Here is a 22,953-nt window from a genome sequence, read left to right on the forward strand (position 1 = left end):
ACTGCTTTTGCTCCCTCAATTTACATCAAAAAAATGACACAATGATAACAAATATTACAGGTCTCAAGTTTAAAATAAGAAACATTTATTGAACAGTAAAAAATACTAAAACAAGATGGAAAGTTGAGGTAGAACAGGTAGAATATTATTATTATTATTATACATTCAAATAAAAAAAAGAGTTCAGTGCTCTTAAATCTTCCAGTAATGTCTTTATAAAATAAACAAATATTTAAGCTGAAGCATAAATAAAACAACAACTACTGTACACAGTAGGATTCGCTGCATGTGCGCTGCAGGGTCTTCCGGCAACACAGAGCTGCCCGTGGATGCCTGTCTGTAAATCATGCCAGGGAAAAATAAATCCGCGAACCCACGCGCGTATCGGCCGATGCCGATACAAGTAAAAAACTCAAATATCGGCCCGATATATCAGCCGGCCGATGTATCGGTCTATCCTTAGTCGTATGTATATCCTTCCTCGATACTCTCACTTCAAGATCCTAAGGACTAACATGGTAACTGCTGTTCTTTATTTGTGCCTCAGCCCCAGATTTCTTGATAGAATCAGCTTCTCCATTACTCAGTAAATTAAAGAACGTACGTAGAATCATTCGAAACAATGAAATACACAGATGCCATGCCCTTTACAGAGTGGCAGAAATATTTGTGACACAAACAGTGCTGGTAGGAGGGATATCATATTTCACCAGGTTTTCATATCAGTCCTCAACACAGGCTTTAAATCAAGTGATTCTCCTGCTGAATTCTTCCTGTGAGAAAGTAATTTGATTAGATTCATTTATCAAAGTCTCTGGTGTGATTATCCAACCACAGTAACAGAATAACATATCACCCAGGGGTTTAGCAGCATGTTGTTTTTCAGACATAATAAAAAGATTTTGGTTGTTGCCTTTGAAGATCATCAATCTGATTTATGTAGATGAGTGATTTTTAATGGAAGAGTGGAAAGTCCCACAGCGAGGGGGGTTTCATGTAAGGGAAAATTTGATCTTAGTTGTCAGGAGTAAATTGACATTTATGTGTCATAGCCTTTTGTCACTCACCATTATGGTTCTGATGCAGTATGTGAAGTTTAAGTTGTGCTGCCACCTATTAACATATGTAAATAAAGATTCATATTAGTTTCTTTTTTTTTTTTTAAACTTTTGCTTTCCTATTACAAAATGCAACAGGTGATAAAAACTGGAAGGCAGCAAAGAAACAGTTGAGCCACACAGAGCAAAATCAATGATAATAACATGAATTCAATACAAACTGTGCTTTACAGCTCCTTTGTTCGTCCTGTGCTGATAGCATGCCACTTGTTTTGCGTTTTGTTTACTCACTAAATGGACTGGCTCTCATCGTAAAAGGTCAGCTCTGAGGTTTGACACACTGGAGTGGATGCTTTTAATCACTGCATTTCAGTGGGAGTGTAGTCTGGTCTTGCAGAGATGAAAGAAACCGCTCCTGCAGGTATGCTGTGCTAAGTCATGTGGTAGTTACTAAAGAAGTTCGTGAACTGTGAATATGTGACACCCCCCACACATCCCATCAGCAGGCTGCTCACGAAAACCAGTAACGACCTGTGAAGCGCTCCCCTGCAGCAGTAGTACAAAGTCAGATTCATTGCAGAGCACCAGAACAGCACCAGTTCCTGTCACAAGGGAAATAACAGTTTTTCTTGAACAAAATCTGAAGAGCTGCCCCATCTGTTGAAATGAAAGGCTTTGAAAAAACATTCAACACACAAGTCGAGTGATATTCTACTGTATTTTTTTGGTTAGCAAATCCCCAAATTGTCAGGTTTCAGTTCAACAGAGGACACAAATGCAGGACTCCAGACATCAAGGTTAGATGAACAAAAAGCGAGCTTTAATGGGAAAAGCTGGCTCCAGAAAACAAACCAGGGACAGGTGACAGCATGGAAGGTGACACTCATCCCAGTGGGGTAAACAATCACACAAAGACAGGAAGTAAAACAAGACACGACACATGATAAATGGAGCTTCAGGATCAAACAGAAAACAAACAGAGACACATGATCATGACACAAATCAACAACAAACTGATCCTTTTATTCAGAATAAAGAATCTTGCCAGCCTTGTTCTCCGACACACCACTCACATGCCATTTGTGTGCTAAAAGAGTTGAACATATCAAGTGGGTGTCTTCCAAAGTTGTTGCAATGTTCCCTTTGACAGTGTTTTGTTGCAGAGCCACAGTAGGGAGATACCTCCTGGCAGTCGCTTGTAGGTTTGTTGTATCGTTTTGGCTAACTGAGCTTTGTGTGACCTTCATTATCCCTTTTTGCACAGCATGAGGTCTGTGGCATGCATCCCTCATATTTGAATCACTGATGACCTGTTTAGAGGAATAATAAATCTTTCAGTATGACTCCAAATGAATGTTCCTTTGTGCCTACTATTAAATAGGCTACTGTCTGCACACAGGTTCATATCAACAGTGTAATGCTTGTGTAAAGGAAAATTAAATAACAACTCACACAGCAAGGTGACTAAAGAGAGTTTTGGATTGCATAGGACAGGAGGTTTATGAGGCTGATAGCTCGCTGCTCCCACTGGCATCAGTTACTGTAAATGTCTTGGCTCTTGCATCAGAGAAGTCAACTCACAAAAAATGAGGGCCTTCTCCCATTTGTCCATTACTGACAGGGTGTCTGGTGTTGGAGCTGGTACACACATAAGAAGTTAAATATACTCAGTGCCCATTAAAAAACAGCCCTGCCATAGACGACTGGGGATATGTTACCTTAAATGGATTATTTGTGATGCATATGGTGTCTGCAGGGGTGTGAATCTGGTGTCTACCCGTAGTGAGAGGCGCTGAACCGAGACATCATTACGTAGTCATACAATGTCTGTCCTGTAAAACTGTATGTTCCCTCAGCATGTTAAGTCTGACACCCAATGTGACCGTCTGTCTTTATTATTGTATAAGTCAGTATGAGCATGCCAGCCAATCTTCTCCACAAAATAGAAGGGGTGGCAAAGATTAGATGCTCCTACTGTAATATAATCAATGTGAAGCTGTGTCTCATACAGCAGGTGCTTTCCTTTTCAATCACACTATTGAAATAGCAAAGCTTGTGTGCAAACACTGGTAATATCGCATAGATTTGTTTTTCAGAAAACCTATTATCAGACCCTGAATTCAACTCTGTGATGTCTTGTTCCACTCAAGACTCCCTGACATCAAAGGAAAATACTGGTCTGCTGGATCCAGTACACAATACTTTTGCTGGAACTGGCTATGTAATGGTAATTGCATTCTCCTTCTGTCAAACTTACCCAAAATAGAAACACTCCCAAACACAGTGCTGCTGTGCAACTGCCTGCCGCGGTTCTTTGGTTTTTTGTTTACATCCTACACTCGTGGGGGCACAGGAATATTAAAGACATAGATTTAGCTGAGCGAAACGGATCTCAAAGCAGCTCCAACAATAGCTGCAGCAACAAAACTGGCGGAGGTCATATGGGAATACGGAGGTGTATATCCTCTAATAAGGTGAAGAAAGTGGAATATTAACAGTCTCATGTGATATACTTGTGTTCTCAACAAGTCAGATAGATACGTCAGTGTCTCAGTGTCAATGAATATGCCGGCCAGTAAATAATATTGCATTAAAGATATGTCAGATATGCCTTGCAAATTTATTTATTTCGTGTTTGTCATGCTTTTATTAGATAGTGCTGGTGGGGAGGTGACAGATGAGGGAGGGAAAGATGCAATAAAAGTTTGGGGGTGGATCTGAACTGGATGTTGGGGTTCATCACTGACATCTAACCCACAGGGGCACTCAGTGACACAGTTATACTTGAGGGAAATTTAGAAATGATATAACATAGTTTCTCCACAAGAGAAATATACCAGTTTTGTCTTTTTAACTGCAAAAATCCCACTCTTCACGTCCAATGTGTTGTCACAATATTTTAAACCTTCATTGATTGAATTTTTGGGCACTTGGGGGCAGCACAACAAGCTGTAAACACACCATTGACATATTATTACCTCATAAAGGTGACACTGGGAACAGATGCTTATTTACACATCCTGCAGACATGGATAAACATTGGTTTTCTTTTGGAGTTGTGCTTCTCACCAGTAAGACCAATAGTTGCTCTCCTGCCAGCTCTGTTTTAGGTCTTCATCAGTATCTGTCTCTAAAGCTGCTAAACCCTCCATGTTCCCCTGCTAAGCACTAACTCTGTCTATCTATTGTTTGGTGCAGGACAGGTTGGGTTCAGTGGGTTTATAGAGCTATTTAGCCAAACACAGCTGCCTGCTGCTGACAATGATGTGATGATCTCAGTCAGAGTGAACCAACATCAGTGAAGTTATGAGTGTGATGTGCGGAAACCATAACAGTAATTAGAGAAAGGACATGATAGACCGAATCATTGTTATGTCACTCTATCAGCAACAGTCACTTGTAGGTAGACAACTGGCAAGTGATTTCAGTTGCGAAGTATGAAAAATTGGCCATTAATATAGCAGACATATAGTTAAACATGGTGGTTCGACCAATCTGACGTTTCTGCTGTGCTAATTGTACGTACTGTGTTGCTTTGCTGGTGTCTTTGATAAACCAAATCTACTGGCATGAAACTCAGTAATGTAATGCTGTTGACAGGGGCTGCTGCAAAACATATTTTAGCCTCCTTTAAAAAAATCAATATCAGTGTGTACAATATTTGGAGTGTTTTCAATACTTTAATTTACACACTAACTGATCAAGGCAATGGTAGACCAGCAACTCTCGTATTCTGAGAAGTAAAATGACTGTTTGTGTCGGTGGAGTCTGGTGGGTTTGAGTTAACGGCTGAAGTTCCCTGTCAGAAAGGACTGTAGTGTATACTTAAACTTATATTGATTCTTTTTGGGTGGCTAAAAACTAAATACTGGTGGTATGAAATTACCTGGATCTTCTGCATTGTGGGGCCCATAGAGCAAGCACACTCGAGACTTAAGGTGGCCAAGTGCGGTTCAGCAGCTAACATCTGGTTTAGCCCCATAAATATGACGTAATCGTGTGCCTGTTCTAGACTTTGGAAATGTTATTGTCATTTCGTCGGAGTTGTAAATTAAAAGAACATGTATCCACTAATTTGCAGATGTCTCTTTCACAGTGTAAGTCTATGGGAAATAATCTTTTTGGGCCACATGGCATCATCCCTGGGGGCGTGCATTGCTTATGATGTATTGTTAGTGGTTCATAGTAAAAGGTGAAAAGAAAACCATAATGGTGCAGCTGGACCACTCAGAGTTGAGCGCGACAGCAACCACCCTTTCATCTCCATCTATTTGTCGGTTCCTCAAATGTGTCTCTGGGTTTATAACCTCTCCCCCTTTGCTCTCCATTATTCCTTTATTCCCTCTTTTTGCTCTCCTCAGCTTCTCTAACCATCCGTTCTCCCCGGCCTCTTCGCTGCTACAGTCCCCTCCCACTGCATTTCTTTTATTTCCCCCTCTCTATTTTCCTACATTCATTTCTCCACAAGCCACGGGCGACTGTAAACACTTCCAACAGAGGCAAAATTGATGGAAACCTCGGTGACAGAGAGGAATTCCTGGAGCACAGCCGGCTCTTATTTTCCGCTGTAGTTTTCATCTTCATCTCTTCTCAGTGACGTCCTGTGATCATCACGACTGCTCCAGGTCTTTCAGGCTCCATCTGTTCCCTATGCAAACACTCTTATCGGTATATTTATGCTGTGCTCTTTTCATTGCCATCTTTTTCCCACTTTATTCACACACTGATGCTATGTAATGTATTCCAACCCGAAATAGCAGCGTTATATGAAAAAAAAAACTTTTTCAAAAAATTACAGACTCCATGAGAAACAAAAACCACTGATTCTCTCTTGGCTGCTTTCTTGGTGTGTTCTGCCAAACTGGGATAACATCAGCTAAGATGGCTACGTCAGTGAAAGCATGAGGAGATGACTAAGTGATATGTCTTGGCCAACAACCCAACACAGACCATACATAATATGGTGAAAATATCATTCCACACAGTGACCCGCAGAGAAATCTATTGTATTGAATGCAAGAGTGATTCTCCATTTTCTATGAAGCACCACAGCTTTCTGTTCTGCATGCACCCTACAGTTCCTTTCAGAAACACATGCAGAGAGGGGATGAGAGTGACAGTAAACATAAATTTAAGGTCTAAGACTCATCTGTATTCTGCCTACAGCCTTCCCATGGTCATTTTTAGCACACAGTCCTTGCGCAGGCACAATCACCCTCTCACTTTAATTCCCATTAAATTAATGTTTCTTCTTTTTGTCTTTCTCTTGAAAACAAAAACTACTTAGAGAGGCTTCAAAGCTGCAAAAACAACAACCATTTCTCTGCAGAATTACAATGACAGGCAGCAAACAAAAAGGAGGGAGAGGTGAGATAATGATGAAGGGTTTTTCCCCTGTGTGCTTGTATTTCTGTTGCTCTGTGTATGTACATGTCTATTACATGTGTGCAAGTCTGCATGTGTGTGCATATGTGCACGTTGTCTGGCAGGATATTAAGTAAGAAATGCTGTGTGATCCCACATTGAGAGCAGATAATCACACCCTATCAACACTGTTGCTGCCTGGAGCTCCAGAGAGGGGTGGTGAGGAGAGGAGGAGGGGAGGGGAAGAGAGAAGAGGAGGAGGAGGAGGAGGAGGAGGAGGGAGAATGGCTGTATTAAATGAAAAGAACAAACCCGTACGGTATGCCACACCTCTCAGCTCCACATAGCTGTCTCCAGCTGAGGGTTAACACTTTTCCTTGACCCTGTAGAAATGTTGATCGAGCGTTACTGTTACTTGTGTTTATAACCACAGTAATAGCATACAGCACTGTCAGTGTAGCACTTGCAGGTAGAAATGGATCACTTAAACTCTTTGACTTGTTAATTGGTAATTACTTACTGTAGTATTTTAAGTTATGTGCTGCATTTACTGTAATTAACGGCTACTTTTGCCCATTCTGTACAAAGACACTTACTTAATATCTGTGCCACCCGGAAGAGGACTCCTCCTCCATCGCGCTTCATGAGGTTTCTTCCCTTTTTACGCATTAAAAGAGTAGTTTTCCTTACAATAAGAAGGGTCTAAGGATATAGTTGATATGTTTTACAAATTGTAAAGCCCTCTGAAACAAATGTGACCTTGGGTGTTATAAATACAATGGACTCAATTTTCCTTTTCTAAACTGGCCACCAAAACATCAGTATTTTCCTGCGCTGATACCAATCCAATACTGATGTTTTCCTCCTTAATCGAAACCGTGAACATGCCCTTTATATGGAATTTGCTTAAAGGTCCACTATGTGGGATTTAGTGGCATCTAGTGCTGAGGCTGCAGAACTGAATCTCGTCCTGTGTGGCAAGCGTGTAGGAGAAGGTGTCCGACGCAAAGAGGCCAAAACACGAATCACAAATCATCATGGGAGACTCTGTAGAAGAGTTGCCACTTACGAATCTGCATTTCCCAGTACAGCGAAGGCATTACCTGTTCTACTATGCCGAACTCTGCTTCTGATTGGCTCACCCTGACATTCTTACCCTAACCCAAACCAACCTTACTGTGATCGCATAATTCAACACATAATCAGCCAAAGTCTGCATATTTATGTGGGGGCCGCATTTTTTCAAAGATGCCACACTTTAGCACATAAATCACTCACTCTCTTAGCTGAAGTCAGGGCTAAGAGAAGTGCTGTCTTTAATGACAGTAGTTTGAGAGAGATTTGTGACAGAGGCTTGCAGGGAGGTTCTCCCAGAGCGCGTAACACCAGGGGTAAATTCCACTGCGGTGCCAAAGAGCGCGTGACAGGTCTCTGTCGTCTGATTCCTTTCAAAAAGCGCTTAACCAGCGGGTGTGCAAAAACGGATCTCTCTCCATAGCCTTCATGACATAATATATATTTTATTTATTCATTTTTACAGAAGTTGTAGCATATTCTTTTTGTAAAGCTACAGAACTTGTTTGATTCAGCAGTGTTTTGTAAGTTTGAGCCATGTGTTTATCAAGGTCTGAAATAAAACTTCCCTGCACTTTCTGTGATGTAGTATGCTTGCTTATCATAGGAAGTAATTAGAAATTACTCTTTACATTAAGGTAGTAGCCTAGTAAGAACAGGGTGTTGGGGGAATCACTTTTTCTTTTCTCTTTTTCATCAAACTGCAGTTTTTGCAAGTTCCCGCAATTTTTGCAAGTTCCCACAATTTTTGCAAGTTCCCGCAATTTCATCGCATTTTTTAAGAAAATGTGCCACATAATCAAGGATTTTTGCCCGCAACAATCACAAAAAAACTCTGCCAATCAGAGGGAGAGTAGGGCAGGTCATGCCTTCACTGTCCAAGGAAATGCAAATTTGCCACACGCTCTGTTTGTAGATATATACAGCTCATTCTTAGGTAATGAAACACGATTCTTATTTTCAAGTGATTTGACACGCATGAAAACATAGTTCTGAATATTATATTCCATTTCTGCTGCAGATGCCCCTAAATTCTACACAGTCGACAGTCTAAGGAAGTTTCTGATACTTTCACATTGCTTCCAGAAATGTTTGTTGTTGTGGCACGAGCTTTTCGCATCTGTTGCCAGTAAAACTTTGTCATGATTTCTGCAAGTACCTTATAATAAAATCATACTGCCCTCTTCACATTCTTACTTTCTGTTTTTTCTCACTCCTTTTAGTGTAAAATGTCTTCAGACAGCTGTTACTAGCACTTCTATCAATTATTCACGTGACATTTCAGGTTACATTTCTGGATATGTTTTTAGACAGATGCAGGTAGTGAATGTCAGATCAGCACGTCTCTACATACAGGTTCTGAGCTCAGTGAGTCTCAGTAAGCCACCTTATGTCTGCCTGCTGTAGGCCTATATGTGTGTGTGTGTGTTAGTGTGTGTGGGAGTGTTTGTTGTAGTTCAGCAGTCACAGCATATAGACGGGGAACAGCTGGGATCTTTTAGGAACAGACTGTGTGTGCATGTGTCTGAATGTATGCGTCTTTGAGTCAGTTTATGTGCTGTAGTGTGTGTGTGTGTGTGTGTGTGAGTGTGTGTGGTGGTGGTGGGGAGAGGTCAGCAGGTTTGTCATGCAGTGGAGCTGTTGGCGTCTCCTGAGGTCTGGTCACAGTAGGGCAACCACATTCCCTGATTCCAACAGCAGTGAACAGATGGCAGGCTGAGCGTGTTAGCATGCCTGCACTGTGCCAGGGGTCAAAGGGTGCTGTTCAACTAGTCAAGAGACAGCATACCTCCAAATGAGCACCCTAATCTTTTGCTACCAAAGAGCACATACTTTCCATTCACTACATAGTGATAACACAACTTCTTCCCCTTCCCCTTTCTAAATAATTTTCCCAAGCATCTCACCTGAATATAAAAATATTTCTTCACTCTTATTTTTATCAGAAAAGACTTGGTTGTGTAAACCATGCAATCATGATGTCCTGGGTTTTATTCGGACTGGGGGCCTTTGTCAAATAAAGACAAATATTCACAAAAATATCTTAGAAAAAGTTTTTCAGATTCGCCCGTCAGTTAGTCCTTGACATGAAAATGCTGGATGTAAGATGGGTTGTTTTCTTTAAGAAAAACTAGACATCTGGTCAGTGTTGGAGTATTCAAGGTCGGTCTTGGTCTCGAGACTGGTCTCAAGTTAACTATTTGAAGGACTTGGTCCCAGTCAGCATTTTCACTCAGCCTTGTCTCGGTCTCAGACAAATACTCTGGATTTTATTTCAAGTTCAGCAGGACCACAACTACCAGGACATCACTTAATTGCCTGTACAAAAGAGGAGTGCTTGAAAACAAAGGACAGTTCCCACACATAAAATTCAACCCATCAATGCCCTTTGATTATTTTATCAAGGCCTTTTTCATGGTACACTTATACATAGACACATATATACAGTACGGCAATGAAAGATGTAAATGGGGTGAATCTTCATTAGTTTTTTTGGATGTCTGTATGGGCATGTGGATGTGTCAGATCAGTTTGAGTAGTACCTATGGTTTGCATGTTTCGGATTTTAAGTGTGTGTTGTGGGACTCAAATTGTTCTGTCTTGAATTGGTCTCAATTCCTCAGAGTCTTGGTCTTGTCTCAGTCTTGATACACTCTGGTCTTGGTCATGACTACAACACTGGGTGGTATCTGGTATCTAAACCTCTACACCAGTGTTTTGTCATTCAACCTATCACAAGCCCATGGAGGGAATCTCACAGTTGCTTTGAAGTAAACAACATAAAAGCATGTTCTATGAGCATTTTAGCATCTTTCAGCACACTGTTTTGTTTTGTTTCAGCACTGTCTCCAGCAGCAGCAGGCAGCTGTTTTCAGAATAAAAAGCCCTGATAAACTGAGTAGGCACTACCTGCCCAGCAGTAACAAAGTTACCAACTAGCTGGTGAACATAATGGAGAGTCAAGCTGCTTAAGATCCCAGTATCTTTATCAGTAGATAGTGTATACCAAACAGAGCTTTAATGGCTCAAGCTTTCCTGGTTTTTCTGATGTTGTCATCTTAATTAAAAGTGCCAAAAAGGCCAAAAGGTGCTTCACCACCCCATGACCAGAGCAGGTCACTTTAATAAAGATGCAATAACACTATGATTGCGATTACCACTAATTATATCTTTGTAATGACGTGCAGTTGATTATTGTCCCATATCCATGTACCAGAAGGTGTTCATAATCAATTCCCACAAATGTAATCAGAGGCTTTGTTCTGCATCACAAGTTTCTTCTCATGATTCTTGAACTTGTTGCATTGAGCTGAAGATTTAGAGGCGAAAAGCTAAGGCTGCTGTTATCTGTGCACATCTTCCCAGGACCATAGATAATTCACCGTGATACTGTAGCTCTCTAATGAGTCAATTCACACTTCAGCAGGCAGGAAACTTTGAGGGCATTTTGCCATTTTCATACTGCCTGAGAAGATATAAATCTGTAATCTGGAAGCCAATCTTCCTGATGATGATTGCAGTCTTTCTCCTCTCACTCTCATCCCCCTGCTGTTGTTTTTCTCCCATCTGCTCAATCAAAGGTGATAAATGTGCGATGGTGATAGAAGTGGTCGAGACCAGAGAGGGAGAACGATTCAGAGAGTGACAAACAGAAAACAAAAACCGCATGCTGGCTACAAAAACAGACAACTCTAAAGGTTTATGGGGAAATTACATTTTATATCATAGTTGCACAGACAGAATGACATACAAGAGGGATCCAAACATGGATCAATAGATCAATATTTCATCCTCTCTCATTCAGCTCTAGTAGACTTCTCTGCAGAGCCCTTTCATCTTCACAACCCTCTCTCTGAGGTCAATTTTCTCTTCCTCTCTCTCGTAGATAAGTTAATATCTCAGACTGCAGTATGATAACAGATGCACTGTGTGTACCTGCAGTGAGTATGTGCCTGACTGGGCTTTAAGCCACTGGAAATGGCCACAGAGCTGCAGAGCTATGGTATTGTTAACTTTTCACAGGGTGCTTTCTGGGTTAGCTCATTTGTTGGAAGAGAATGAGCGGCGATACAGAGCTGCTAAATACCACTAAGCTTCGTAAAGCACATATTGACTGGCAGGTCTCAGACCTCTGAGAGGAAGCACAAGAAATGAAAACAGCAAATCAGAGAGGTTGTTAGAACTGTTTTTTCTCTTGCAGTAGGACAAACCTGCTGCAGGGAAAAGAAATTGGCCTTGTAACCACAGGAAGCCGGTTTATACTACTGAGCCTCGCCAACAGAAATCTGATTTTGTCAGTTTCTTCCAATATCAGACACGTCTCACTTATCGTTGGATTCACAAGCATCCCAGCATGTGTGCTACTCTCACAAATGATGAGGTGAGCGAAGCTCTGCTATTTCCTCTGACTGTCATTCATACAATCTGCTGAACGCAGCTGTTTGCTGCAGATTGGCAGCCACTACATTTTCTAGTACAATGCTATGTGTGAGATGCGAGGCTTTTTATGTTGGCTGTGTGTGAGTGACTATGTGCTTGATTACTGTTATTATTGTCTTACCTTGTGTATTTGGTAATAGAACAGTTGTGCACTTTTATATTGCTCTTAAAGGGATTCCTTGTCATTTTTAAACCAACTTTGTATCATAACAGTGCGAGTACAGTGTGTAACTGTGGTTAACTTTCATCCATCTTACCAGCGCCCAGATCTGCCTGCTCATCTCTCAGCTCAAATCTGTAGGTTCTTGGTCTGTTGCTTAAACAACAGATTGTATTTCCACGTCTTTGTATGCCTGCCACCACGGGCACAAAGAGTATAAAAGAGAGATCAAGAGAGAGACCCGCCTCTCTTTCTCAAACTCAGACCAAACTCAGATCAGACAGTAAAACAGGGCCACGCTGATCAAATATGAACCAAAATTCAGTTACTGTGTTGCCTATCTCTCACCTAAAATGTATTCAGAAACATCTTTTAGTGCACTGTTTAGCTGTAATATGAGAATATCTGAACAGGAAGAAATACAGGTTTCCTGTATTGTAAAAACAGAAGCTTAAATTAAACATTAAAAATGAGCAGTGCTGTTAAATATGAACTAAGATTCTGTCACTGCATTGCCTGTTTCTCGTCTCAAATGTTTTCAGAAACATGTTTTAGCTCACTGTTCAACTGTAAATCGAGACCATGTGTTACCAGCCACCCGCCATACTGTTTCCCATGTCAAAATGGGCAAGCTCACATTATGTCACCCACCACTGGAAGTGTGTATTGGTCCAGTGCAGCACAGTGCATTTTCCCAACAGTAAAATACGTTAATTCATCTGGAGCATCAGAAATGTAAACTACATTGGATGCAATTGTAACATTTCCTGCCCCCCAAACCTGAAAACTCATATTTCACACAGTCAGCCACAGGAATTGTAAAGTGTGAAACTTGTAATGAAACTTAAATCTGTCCTCTGCTTTAAGGCACTACTGTAACTTACCTAAAATAATTGTATTTGTCTAGGTTTCTGTCAAGTTTCATGCATCGCACACTGTCTCAGGGGATTTGTTGGTGTGAAAATGATCAGATAGCTGTTTCTTGAAGATTGGTCTCGACTTAAAGTATCCTCTGCCCACTGAAATAGTTTATATTTGTATTTTTTATTCATTGCAGAATGATGTTTAGTATAAGTTGATCATCTAAATATTGTGTTTATAGCAATATACTGTGAGAAACTCAAATCATTGTTATATGTTTGTTTTACGCCTGGCAAAATGTAGATGTTTTAAAATATTAAATATCAGAACAAATGTCAAATTTTAGAAGTGTGACTTAAATCAATAATAGTCTAGCCTCAGAGAGTTGTTCTGCTCGCTGTCAAATCCCACAGCACAGTTTGCACTCTAAAATACTTTACAAGGTTTTTGGAGGAACTTTTCTGCCCCACCTCCATCTTTCAGAAAAAAAGAAAAAACAACAACAACAACCTCCCTCCATTGATTTCCTGTTACTTTGTGACCAAAATAGTGCAGTGTGCTCTGTCCCTTGTGTGTGCTGAGCTGTTCTAAGCAGGCAGGCGGAGGCAGGCTGTGGGCTCGGAACAGAGTAGAAGGGAGATGACAGTGTGCAAGTCTGTGAGAGCCTCCCATGACAGTCAGTCCCAGACGAGGAAGCCAAATAAACAACTAGCAAGCAAAACACAGGGCCGTGCCTTGAGCCTGGAGAGAGAAAATAGAAAGAGAGACAGGAGAGAGCTCGGGAATAAGATGACACAGCGTGCAGAGGCTTCCGGAGAGGGTAATGAGTTTGGCCAGGTTCCCATGAAATGCTGCACCACACACAGAGAGGGAGAGGTTCTTCTAGTCATCATAGTCGGGATAAAAAATGGCCCCATCCATTTATCTTTTGTCTCTGGAAAAGAAGTCCATTGTAGTTTCTGCATCAGAGAACCCAGAATTCAATTACATACGATGGCTATGGATGGTGCAGCAGAGAAACAAGCATGCTCCTGCTCTTTACTGTCACTATTGACTTCTGAATGCTATGCTTATACCATTTGAGCCTTAGGGTACATAGACCCATCACACAGTTTGGAGGACGAATGAAGAGAGATGAAGAGGCATTAGTAATATTGACCATATTCACAGATCAATATCCATTTATGCTTCTGTTATGGGTGCATCTGGGTGAAGTGGCTCCTGCAGTGACCCTTTCTTTCCCTCTCTTTATTCTTCCACCATTCTTTCTTTCCTTCCTGCCACTTTCTACACTTTGCTCACCCCATACAGAGGGTCTCTACCAGCTGGGTGGTCCACACTGTGCCCCTCAGAGCAGCATTGAAGGACTGGAGGACGTAGAGGTAGGATCATTGTGAACAGCCACTCAGTATATTCACCAGCAGCCAAGAACACATCTAAGAACCTGGTTATTTGTCTTGCTATGTGGGCCCACTGCTTTTCACAAAATGCTGCCTCTATTCTTTCCTTCCTTTTAAGTTTTCCTTTTAAATCTGAACCCTTTTGCAGAGGAAATGTAAGACGCATGTGCTGCTGCTGGTGGTGCACGGGGGAAACATCTTGGACACAGCAGCCGGAGATCCAAGCACAAAGGCTGGAGATGTGGCCACCCTGGCCTCTGTGCTGGAGAAAGTGACGCGGGCGCATTTCCAGGCCGCCGCCACCGAACATGTGAAGATCAAACTGGTGCCATGTCCGGCAGTGTGTGCTGAAGCCTTCTCCCTGGTGTCCAAGTGAGTGCTGTTACCAGAACAAGGAGTCTTATTGTGTACACTTGTCATTCCTAGTGTCTCACATCCGGATAATATCCAGGTGGTTTAATAAATGTTTGCTTTTTGGCAACACACACACTGGTGACAAATCAAAGGAAGAGCCTCACTAAATAGCTGGAGAGGGGGTCACTGAATGCTTTTTGAGTTAATAATATGAGCTTCATGGTCATCATATCTCATCCCAATTGAACACCTGTAGGAAATTTTGGACCAGTATCATCAAAACACCAAACGAGGGGATGTATTCTTCCTATATTCATCCCTCTAGTATAGTTCCAGTGACTTGAAAAATCAACGTCAATTGACATCACAGCTGTTCTTGAAACTCGTCATGGCCCAAAACCTTACTAAGACACATTATCCACCTTATTCGTAGCCCAGGTCGTCCTCCCATCTCTTGGTAACAGAGGATGGTGATTATATTATCCAATTTAAAGTGTGACAGATTGTGTTCCCACATAATTTATTTTCCAAAAAAGACACCTGTTGCATACTGCCAACTCGACACTGGTTATTGAAAGGAATATGTGGTTGTTGTACCTATTATTCACAGTTTCACAGAGAATTATTCGCTGTAATTCACATTGTAAGTGGAAGAATCATGGAGATAGGAATATGAAGGATAATGGTGATTTCCTTTCATTTGTAACCCACCTGTATAGGTGCCTCCCACATTTGCTACATGGAAATCTGGGTAGGTGGATATACTGTGTCTGAATCTGTTTAGTAACAAAGGTTACGATATCGTGACTCCATTTCCATTAGCACAGGCCAACACTCTTTCCCAATTATGAGGAAGCATTTGCCCACTGAACTTTGCATAAATGTTCTGTCCTTCTGTATGCGTGTCTGATGTACACACATAGACAGATGGCTAGACAGAAAGTCTAAGAGGCTTGAATGATGACTCAGGCGAAAGAGTAAAGTTGACCTCTCTTTTCTTGCATGTCTTGAGACGTCATGTTTCTCTCATCACAGACTTTTTTGTGAAACTGAAATGACAGCAATATATATATATATACACAAAACATTACAAAGTAGCCCAGTAGCTGTGAAGGCTGCCCTCACATTTATGGCCAGTGACCGACATGATCTCCCTGCTCTCCAGGCCAGCTTGGGAGAGCTGTGTGGACTAACGTTAACTGATTTTTATGCTCCCCAGTCTAAGGCCGCCGTTGCTGTGGCGTCCCTAGCAACGGAGCAGCAGAGCAGTGGTGATACCTCAAGAAATAAACACCGCAGAATTTTGTTGATTGACCAGTCAGAATCAAGTATTTAAGAGTGCCATGTTCTAAACATCAATAATCACATGGTAGTCACATGGTATAAATGAATAGTTCACTTACAAACAATGCTTCTCCAAGGCTTTACACAAACAGATGGAGTTATATTCTAAAGGCAATGCACAACAGAGCCTCTCCAGCACGCATTAGCAAAAACAAAGATGGCCGAAGTGAACCATGACCTACTGTAGGTCACATGTTTGATTAAACCAATTAAAACAAGTAAGAGTCGGTTTCTTAAGTGCCTTTACTCTAATGTCATACCATAAATAGTCAGCAGAGGGTGCTAAACACAAAACAAACAAATGTTATATGACAATAAACATAGGCTGTCAAAACGTACCTACCCGAATGTATGCTGCGCAGTTCATAAGGCAGTTCCACTGAGTGATGTAGGAAAGATCCTGCACTGTGAGAAAATCCACCATATCTGCAACCGGGACTTCCGTCTTTCATCAGCTGTGCCGAAACACTGATGAGGTTCCTTAGGCAGCAGCTACATCAGTGGATAAAACTGATCAGTGGGCAAATCTAAGGAGAACAAGATAGTGAACAGCATTGTGTACTGTATACCTTGGAGTCTGCATGTATTCAGGTAGGCACGTCCTGATTGGCAGGTCGGCAGCTCTGCAACTTCACCACTAGATGCCACTAAATCCCATACGCTGGGCCTTTAAATTGGAAAGTGCTACATCTGGAATACGGCCTCATCCGAGTATCCATACAGAAAATGCCGTTTACCTGACCTCAAATTCGGAATACTGTCATATTCGTTATGACAATGGAATATTAGTGTGCATATACAGTACAGGCCAAAAGTTTGGACACACCTTCTCATTCAATGCGTTTTCTTTATTTTCATGACTATTTACATTGTAGATTCTCACTGAAGGCATCAAAACTTTGAATGAACACATGTGGAGTTATGTACTTAACAAAAAAAGGTGAAATAACTGAAAACATGTTTTATATTCTAGTTTCTTCAAAATAGCCACCCTTTGCTCTGATTACTGCTTTGCACACTCTTGGCATTCTCTCCATGAGCTTCAAGAGGTAGTCACCTGAAATGGTTTTCCAACAGTCTTGAAGGAGTTCCCAGAGGTGTTTAGCACTTGTTGGCCCCTTTGCCTTCACTCTGCGGTCCAGCTCACCCCAAACCATCTCGATTGGGTTCAGGTCCGGTGACTGTGGAGGCCAGGTCATCTGCCGCAGCACTCCATCACTCTCCTTCTTGGTCAAATAGCCCTTACACAGCCTGGAGGTGTGTTTGGGGTCATTGTCCTGTTGAAAAATAAATGATCGTCCAACTAAACGCAAACCGGATGGGATGGCATGTCGCTGCAGGATGCTGTGGTAGCCATGCTGGTTCAGTGTGCCTTCAATTTTGAATAAATCCCCAACAGTGTCACCAGCAAAACACCCCCACACCATCACACCTCCTCCTCCATGCTTCACAGTGGGAACCAGGCATGTGGAATCCATCCGTTCACCATTTCTGCGTCTCACAAAGACACGGCGGTTGGAACCAAAGATCTCAAATTTGGACTCATCAGACCAAAGCACAGATTTCCACTGGTCTAATGTCCATTCCTTGTGTTTCTTGGCCCAAACAAATCTCTTCTGCTTGTTGCCTCTCCTTAGCAGTGGTTTCCTAGCAGCTATTTGACCATGAAGGCCTGATTCGCGCAGTCTCCTCTTAACAGTTGTTCTAGAGATGGGTCTGCTGCTAGAACTCTGTGTGGCATTCATCTGGTCTCTGATCTGAGCTGCTGTTAACTTGCCATTTCTGAGGCTGGTGACTCGGATGAACTTATCCTCAGAAGCAGAGGTGACTCTTGGTCTTCCTTTCCTGGGTCGGTCCTCATGTGTGCCAGTTTCGTTGTAGCGCTTGATGGTTTTTGCGACTCCACTTGGGGACACATTTAAAGTTTTTGCAATTTTCCGGACTGACTGACCTTCATTTCTTAAAGTAATGATGGCCACTCGTTTTTCTTTAGTTAGCTGATTGGTTCTTGCCATAATATGAATTTTAACAGTTGTCCAATAGGGCTGTCGGCTGTGTATTAACCTGACTTCTGCACAACACAACTGATGGTCCCAACCCCATTGATAAAGCAAGAAATTCCACTAATTAAGCCTGATAAGGCACACCTGTGAAGTGGAAACCATTTCAGGTGACTACCTCTTGAAGCTCATGGAGAGAATGCCAAGAGTGTGCAAAGCAGTAATCAGAGCAAAGGGTGGCTATTTTGAAGAAACTAGAATATAAAACATGTTTTCAGTTATTTCACCTTTTTTTTGTTAAGTACATAACTCCACATGTGTTCATTCATAGTTTTGATGCCTTCAGTGAGAATCTACAATGTAAATAGTCATGAAAATAAAGAAAACGCATTGAATGAGAAGGTGTGTCCAAACTTTTGGCCTGTACTGTACATGTAGTTACTGTAAAGCCCTAATGAAATAGCAAATGTGAAGGCCACTTCAGTGCTCTGCCACAACTATCTCTACGCTGCATACACTTTTTTTCACATAAGAGAGTTTTATGTGTCAGAGTAAGAAAAACACAGATGTGAAGTAAATTAATGGTGGCTGCATTCAATTTAGCTATATCAGTTTTAGGATCCTGTTATTATGCAGCTCACTCACTGTCATGGCTTACTAGGACAATTGAATATGTAGTAGTAATGTAATTAGTAACACCTGTGCTTTTCCTGCCATGACATGTCAAAATGTCTGCTGTGAGAAAAGCCTATTGTGTCTCAAGCCATCTGCTTCTTTGACGTCAGATAGTGATCAGATCCGCCTGAGATGTATAACATGGTGTGATTCATGCTAATTGATTTATTAAACCTGGTATTAAGTCACCACCACTTCCCTTAATTTGTTTTTATGAGTTTTCAGGCTCCTGTTGTGTTTTTGTATTCAAGCAATATTCTCACTGGTTTGACTGACAGCCTTAATTACTATTAAGCAGTAGTGAACGGACCACACAAGACTTCACTGTTAAAGGAGGTATTTGAGGAATCTGCTCAGTATGAATGCATGACTGCAAGAATTAGCATAGAGGGAAAAAATGCCTCAGTGGTAAAGATGATGAAGGTTAATTGAGAAAATATATTGACCACAGACCCCTGTTCACACAGTGCAATGTTAATTAGTATGCTGATGACATTTCTCAGCTACTGCAGGCACATGGCCATGCGGAATATTTATCTTTAACCTTTTTAAATGCTGTTGTTTTAAATTGTTAATTCTCCCTTGAAGTCTGGGAGGTGGCTCCTTAGTAGACAAAATGAACAACTAAAAGCCATTATACAGTTTCCACTGGTCCCGAGGCCTCTTCAAGGAATGTGTGCAATGATCTGTTTGTCTCATTAGCTACTGTTAATTTGTATTCAGGTTTCATTTGTGGTATCGGTGTAGGAGTTAATTGTGGATGGTGGTACCTGAGAGATGAACAGCAGTCAGTAGATGAGTCCTCCCTTGTGATAAATTATACAGTATTATCTCCATTAAAACTCTCGGGTCTTTTTCCTTGCTGGAAGATATGTCTTAGATGCAGAAAGTAAAAACAGGTCTGAGTTCATGTGTTTCCTCGTTTTTTAGTCTCATCTGCTGCCTGCAGAGAGCTCCTTAGGCGTGACTAATGATTTCATTTCACATTTAATGTCACATGTCCCAGTGGTCACCAGCTTTATCTTTGACAGCGTCACTTAGTTTTTGCTGCTCTCCAATTATATGCCTCGGATGTTTTTGTCTGAGTTGTCACTAATCACCGTGGCTTAGAGAACATCTTTGGCAGTCAAGTCGAGGCTTCAGTCTAGTTTTGTGATTGACGTTAGCAGGAGTGCGGTAGTGACTGGAAGCAAGACGAGCGTAAAGAGATTTGAGTTCTCTAGCTGCTCGGCAGCTTGACGTCCACTTAGCTTTCCAGAGATGAAATATTAAGAACAACAACTTCCCACGGGAATCGAGTGGAACTGAGTTATTGCAGCATGTTTTCGATTGCCTGTTGTTTTGTGTGTGGACAATCTAACACATGCACACACACACACACACACACACACACACACACGCACACACGCACAATGGAAAGAGACCAATTTATATTAAAAGGCCCTGTCGCAAAGGACCAAAGCTGTCTCATTAGGAAAAAGATGAATGATTAAGTAAGATGGTGAAATAAAAAGAAAAATAAATAAACAATTTAAATACACAAACACAAAATATTTGGAAATGTGTAAAAAAAATAATTCCACAGTATTTATTTGGTCCTTAATTGTTATGTTAAGATTTATTTTCCTGCAGGAGGTCTTTTTTGTACATTAGTAGACTTTATTTTTCTTCAGAAAAAAACAAAAACAGGATTTAGGGTGCATTTTGATGTTTTCAGAATGCATTTTGTAGGATTAACGTAGCAATCAAATGTCTTGAACTCTTTCTTTGTTCTTATGGTTCTTATGCAGCCAGTCTATTTGGTAAAGTGGCCAACATTGATGTCCCTGAACCACTGATATCAGCCTGATACAACCCTTGCTTTACAACCCGGTAATTTGCATGTAGAGTGGAAAATAAATTGTATGTTTAAATAAGATGACAACCATAAAAATAAACTATGCAGAGGGAAAATAAATTGAATTGAGAGTGGAGGATGAAATTGATATAAAAAAAAACATATAGTGCAACACACATGGGCACAAACAGAAGCAGTAAACGAGCTACAGCAGGCAGGATGTGCAGACTGGGGAGAAAATGTGATAATGTTGCTTATCTCCAGAGGTAATGAGCATGGTGACATGTGTCAAGAAGCTTTGGGTATTGTTGACTTTATGAGGATCTAATATTCATGTATTTGTTTGTTAAAGAAGGTAGTAGAGACTTTCCTCAAAGCTCAGTGCCTTACAAGGAGAGCTGTTTAACAATTTGGTGCTGTATGACTGGTAATTCCTGGACATAAATGTGTCTGACTGAATATTGTCTCTTCTTTTGTGTAGTCATGTATCTTTGAATGTTTTAATCCGCTCTGTCATAGCTTTTTTAAAAAATGTCTTAATGATTTTGTATTTCTGTTTCAGTCCACTTGGTAGTGGATTTCTGAGGTCAATAGAGATATTAATATTTTGGAGTTTAAAGGTATATTATGCAAGAATTGTCGGCTGCTGTTTGTACAGTGTCACCAGCGAAAGTGAAAGTAAAAGCCAACCCCAGATTTACTCTCATTTTGTAACGAGCTTTGTCTGTTTGCCATATTGCCTCGCTACATGTGCAGGGTTTGTTTTGGCACTGTGTCCGCTATGCTGTTTAAGATCTGGTACCTGGTCTCTACTTTTTTAAAGAGTCTTGAGTGCTGTGCTCAGGAACCCCCTAAACTAACCAAAAAACGAAAATATAGGCAGAGGGCAGAGTCTCTTCAGATAAATACACAGCCACACATTTCTAGTGGGTCAAAAATAATGATTGAGAGGGATTGCTCATGTTTAAGTAGTCAGGTATACAGGAAAATCCTGCATAGTATACTGTCAAAAAATCCAATTACAATTTATCGTGTTAACACTGTTTCTAAATTACCTCAAATCAAGTTTGGCATTTTTGCACAAAAATTTCTTGTTACTTATCTGCTGACATTTACAGCTCAAATTTACTGTATATACAGGTCACAAATTAAAGTGAGATATGTAAAAGCAGAGGAGCAACTCTTCCTTAGGCGACTGAGAATGTCAATGTGGGGAAGTGTTTAGACTTTGTCAGCAAGAACAGTCTGTTAACAATTACGTTGAGAGGGATATTGGAGTGGGGGTACAGTGAGCCCCTTATTACAAAGTTTCAGAGTACGGTGGTGCAAAAAAAGCATGCGCACTAGAGATGTGAAAAGAGGTGATATGTCAGATGAGCTATCTTTCACCATATTCTCAACGTGTGGGCGAGCGCATGTGTCGCGAACACCAAGGGAACGGTACAGGCATAAACACTTGACCCCTACAGTGACTCTGTTTTGCTGTGGGGGGTATTTTGAGTACATGGTTTCAGTCCACCTGTCCCCTTAAAGGGACGGGTCCCTGCAAATCAATACAAAGTTGCTCTGAGTGATCATCTTTATCCTGTGATGATACTATAGTCTGTAGTGTATTTAAAGATGGACACTCCACTTACTCCCATTGTTCGAAGTGAAGCCACAATAGCCAGATTACAGCAGCTACCATCTTGTGCTGGTGATGGTATTTGGAGCCAATGTCTGCGCAGTAGCAATCTTTGCAGTATCGTGTTGCCATCTATACAGCTGTCCAACTTGTCGCAGGGAGTGCCACTGATTGCGAACACACCAATTGGCAAACACAGCTGTCAATCATGAAGTCAGACCCTTCTATTAAAACCAAACTTATCAAAACATCTGAACATACATCAGTGCGATAAAAACTACCTAAAATGACAGAAATCATCTTTGGGGGAAAAATTATTTTCCGTGTACTTTGAAGTTTTAGTTTGGCTAATATCCCATCCATAAATATGGAAAGGTGGGTTCATGACCCATACTGCAGCCAGCCACCAGGGGGTGATCAAGATGTTTTGGCTTCACTTTGAGTCACTGTTATGTCGTCCATCTTTATCATACAGCCTATATGATTAAACATTTCTATCCTGATCAGAGTGGTCTCTTCCAGGATGGCAATGTCCCCATCCATACGGCACGAGAGGTCACTGAATGTTGTGATGAGCATTACAATGACGTGAGTCATACACCACAGCCTTTGCAGTCACCAGATCTCTACCCAATGGAATACCCAAAGGGGATTTTGAATTGGCTTATTGGACAGTGCTGACGCTGTTCTGGTGGCATGTGGTGGCCCATCACCTCACTGGATACTTAATTATTTTTTAGAAAGTATTTCCTGTAACTTGTC

General features: G+C 41.2%; 1 protein-coding gene across 6 annotated transcripts in view; it reads left to right on the plus strand.

Annotated features, from left to right (window-relative positions):
• Positions 1 to 22,953, plus strand: part of pitpnm3 (PITPNM family member 3) — a 132,136-nt gene that overhangs the window by 51,508 nt on the left and 57,675 nt on the right. For all 6 annotated transcript variants that reach the window (XM_078167008.1, XM_033631877.2, XM_033631879.2 and 3 more), the window contains 2 exons: positions 14,269 to 14,339; positions 14,506 to 14,729. In XM_078167008.1, coding sequence (XP_078023134.1) covers positions 14,269 to 14,339; positions 14,506 to 14,729 — 295 coding nt within the window. The remainder of the gene's footprint in view (positions 1 to 14,268; positions 14,340 to 14,505; positions 14,730 to 22,953) is intronic.

Source organism: Epinephelus lanceolatus, chromosome 4 (genome assembly GCF_041903045.1).
Source record: "Epinephelus lanceolatus isolate andai-2023 chromosome 4, ASM4190304v1, whole genome shotgun sequence".
NCBI lineage: Eukaryota > Metazoa > Chordata > Actinopteri > Perciformes > Serranidae > Epinephelus > Epinephelus lanceolatus.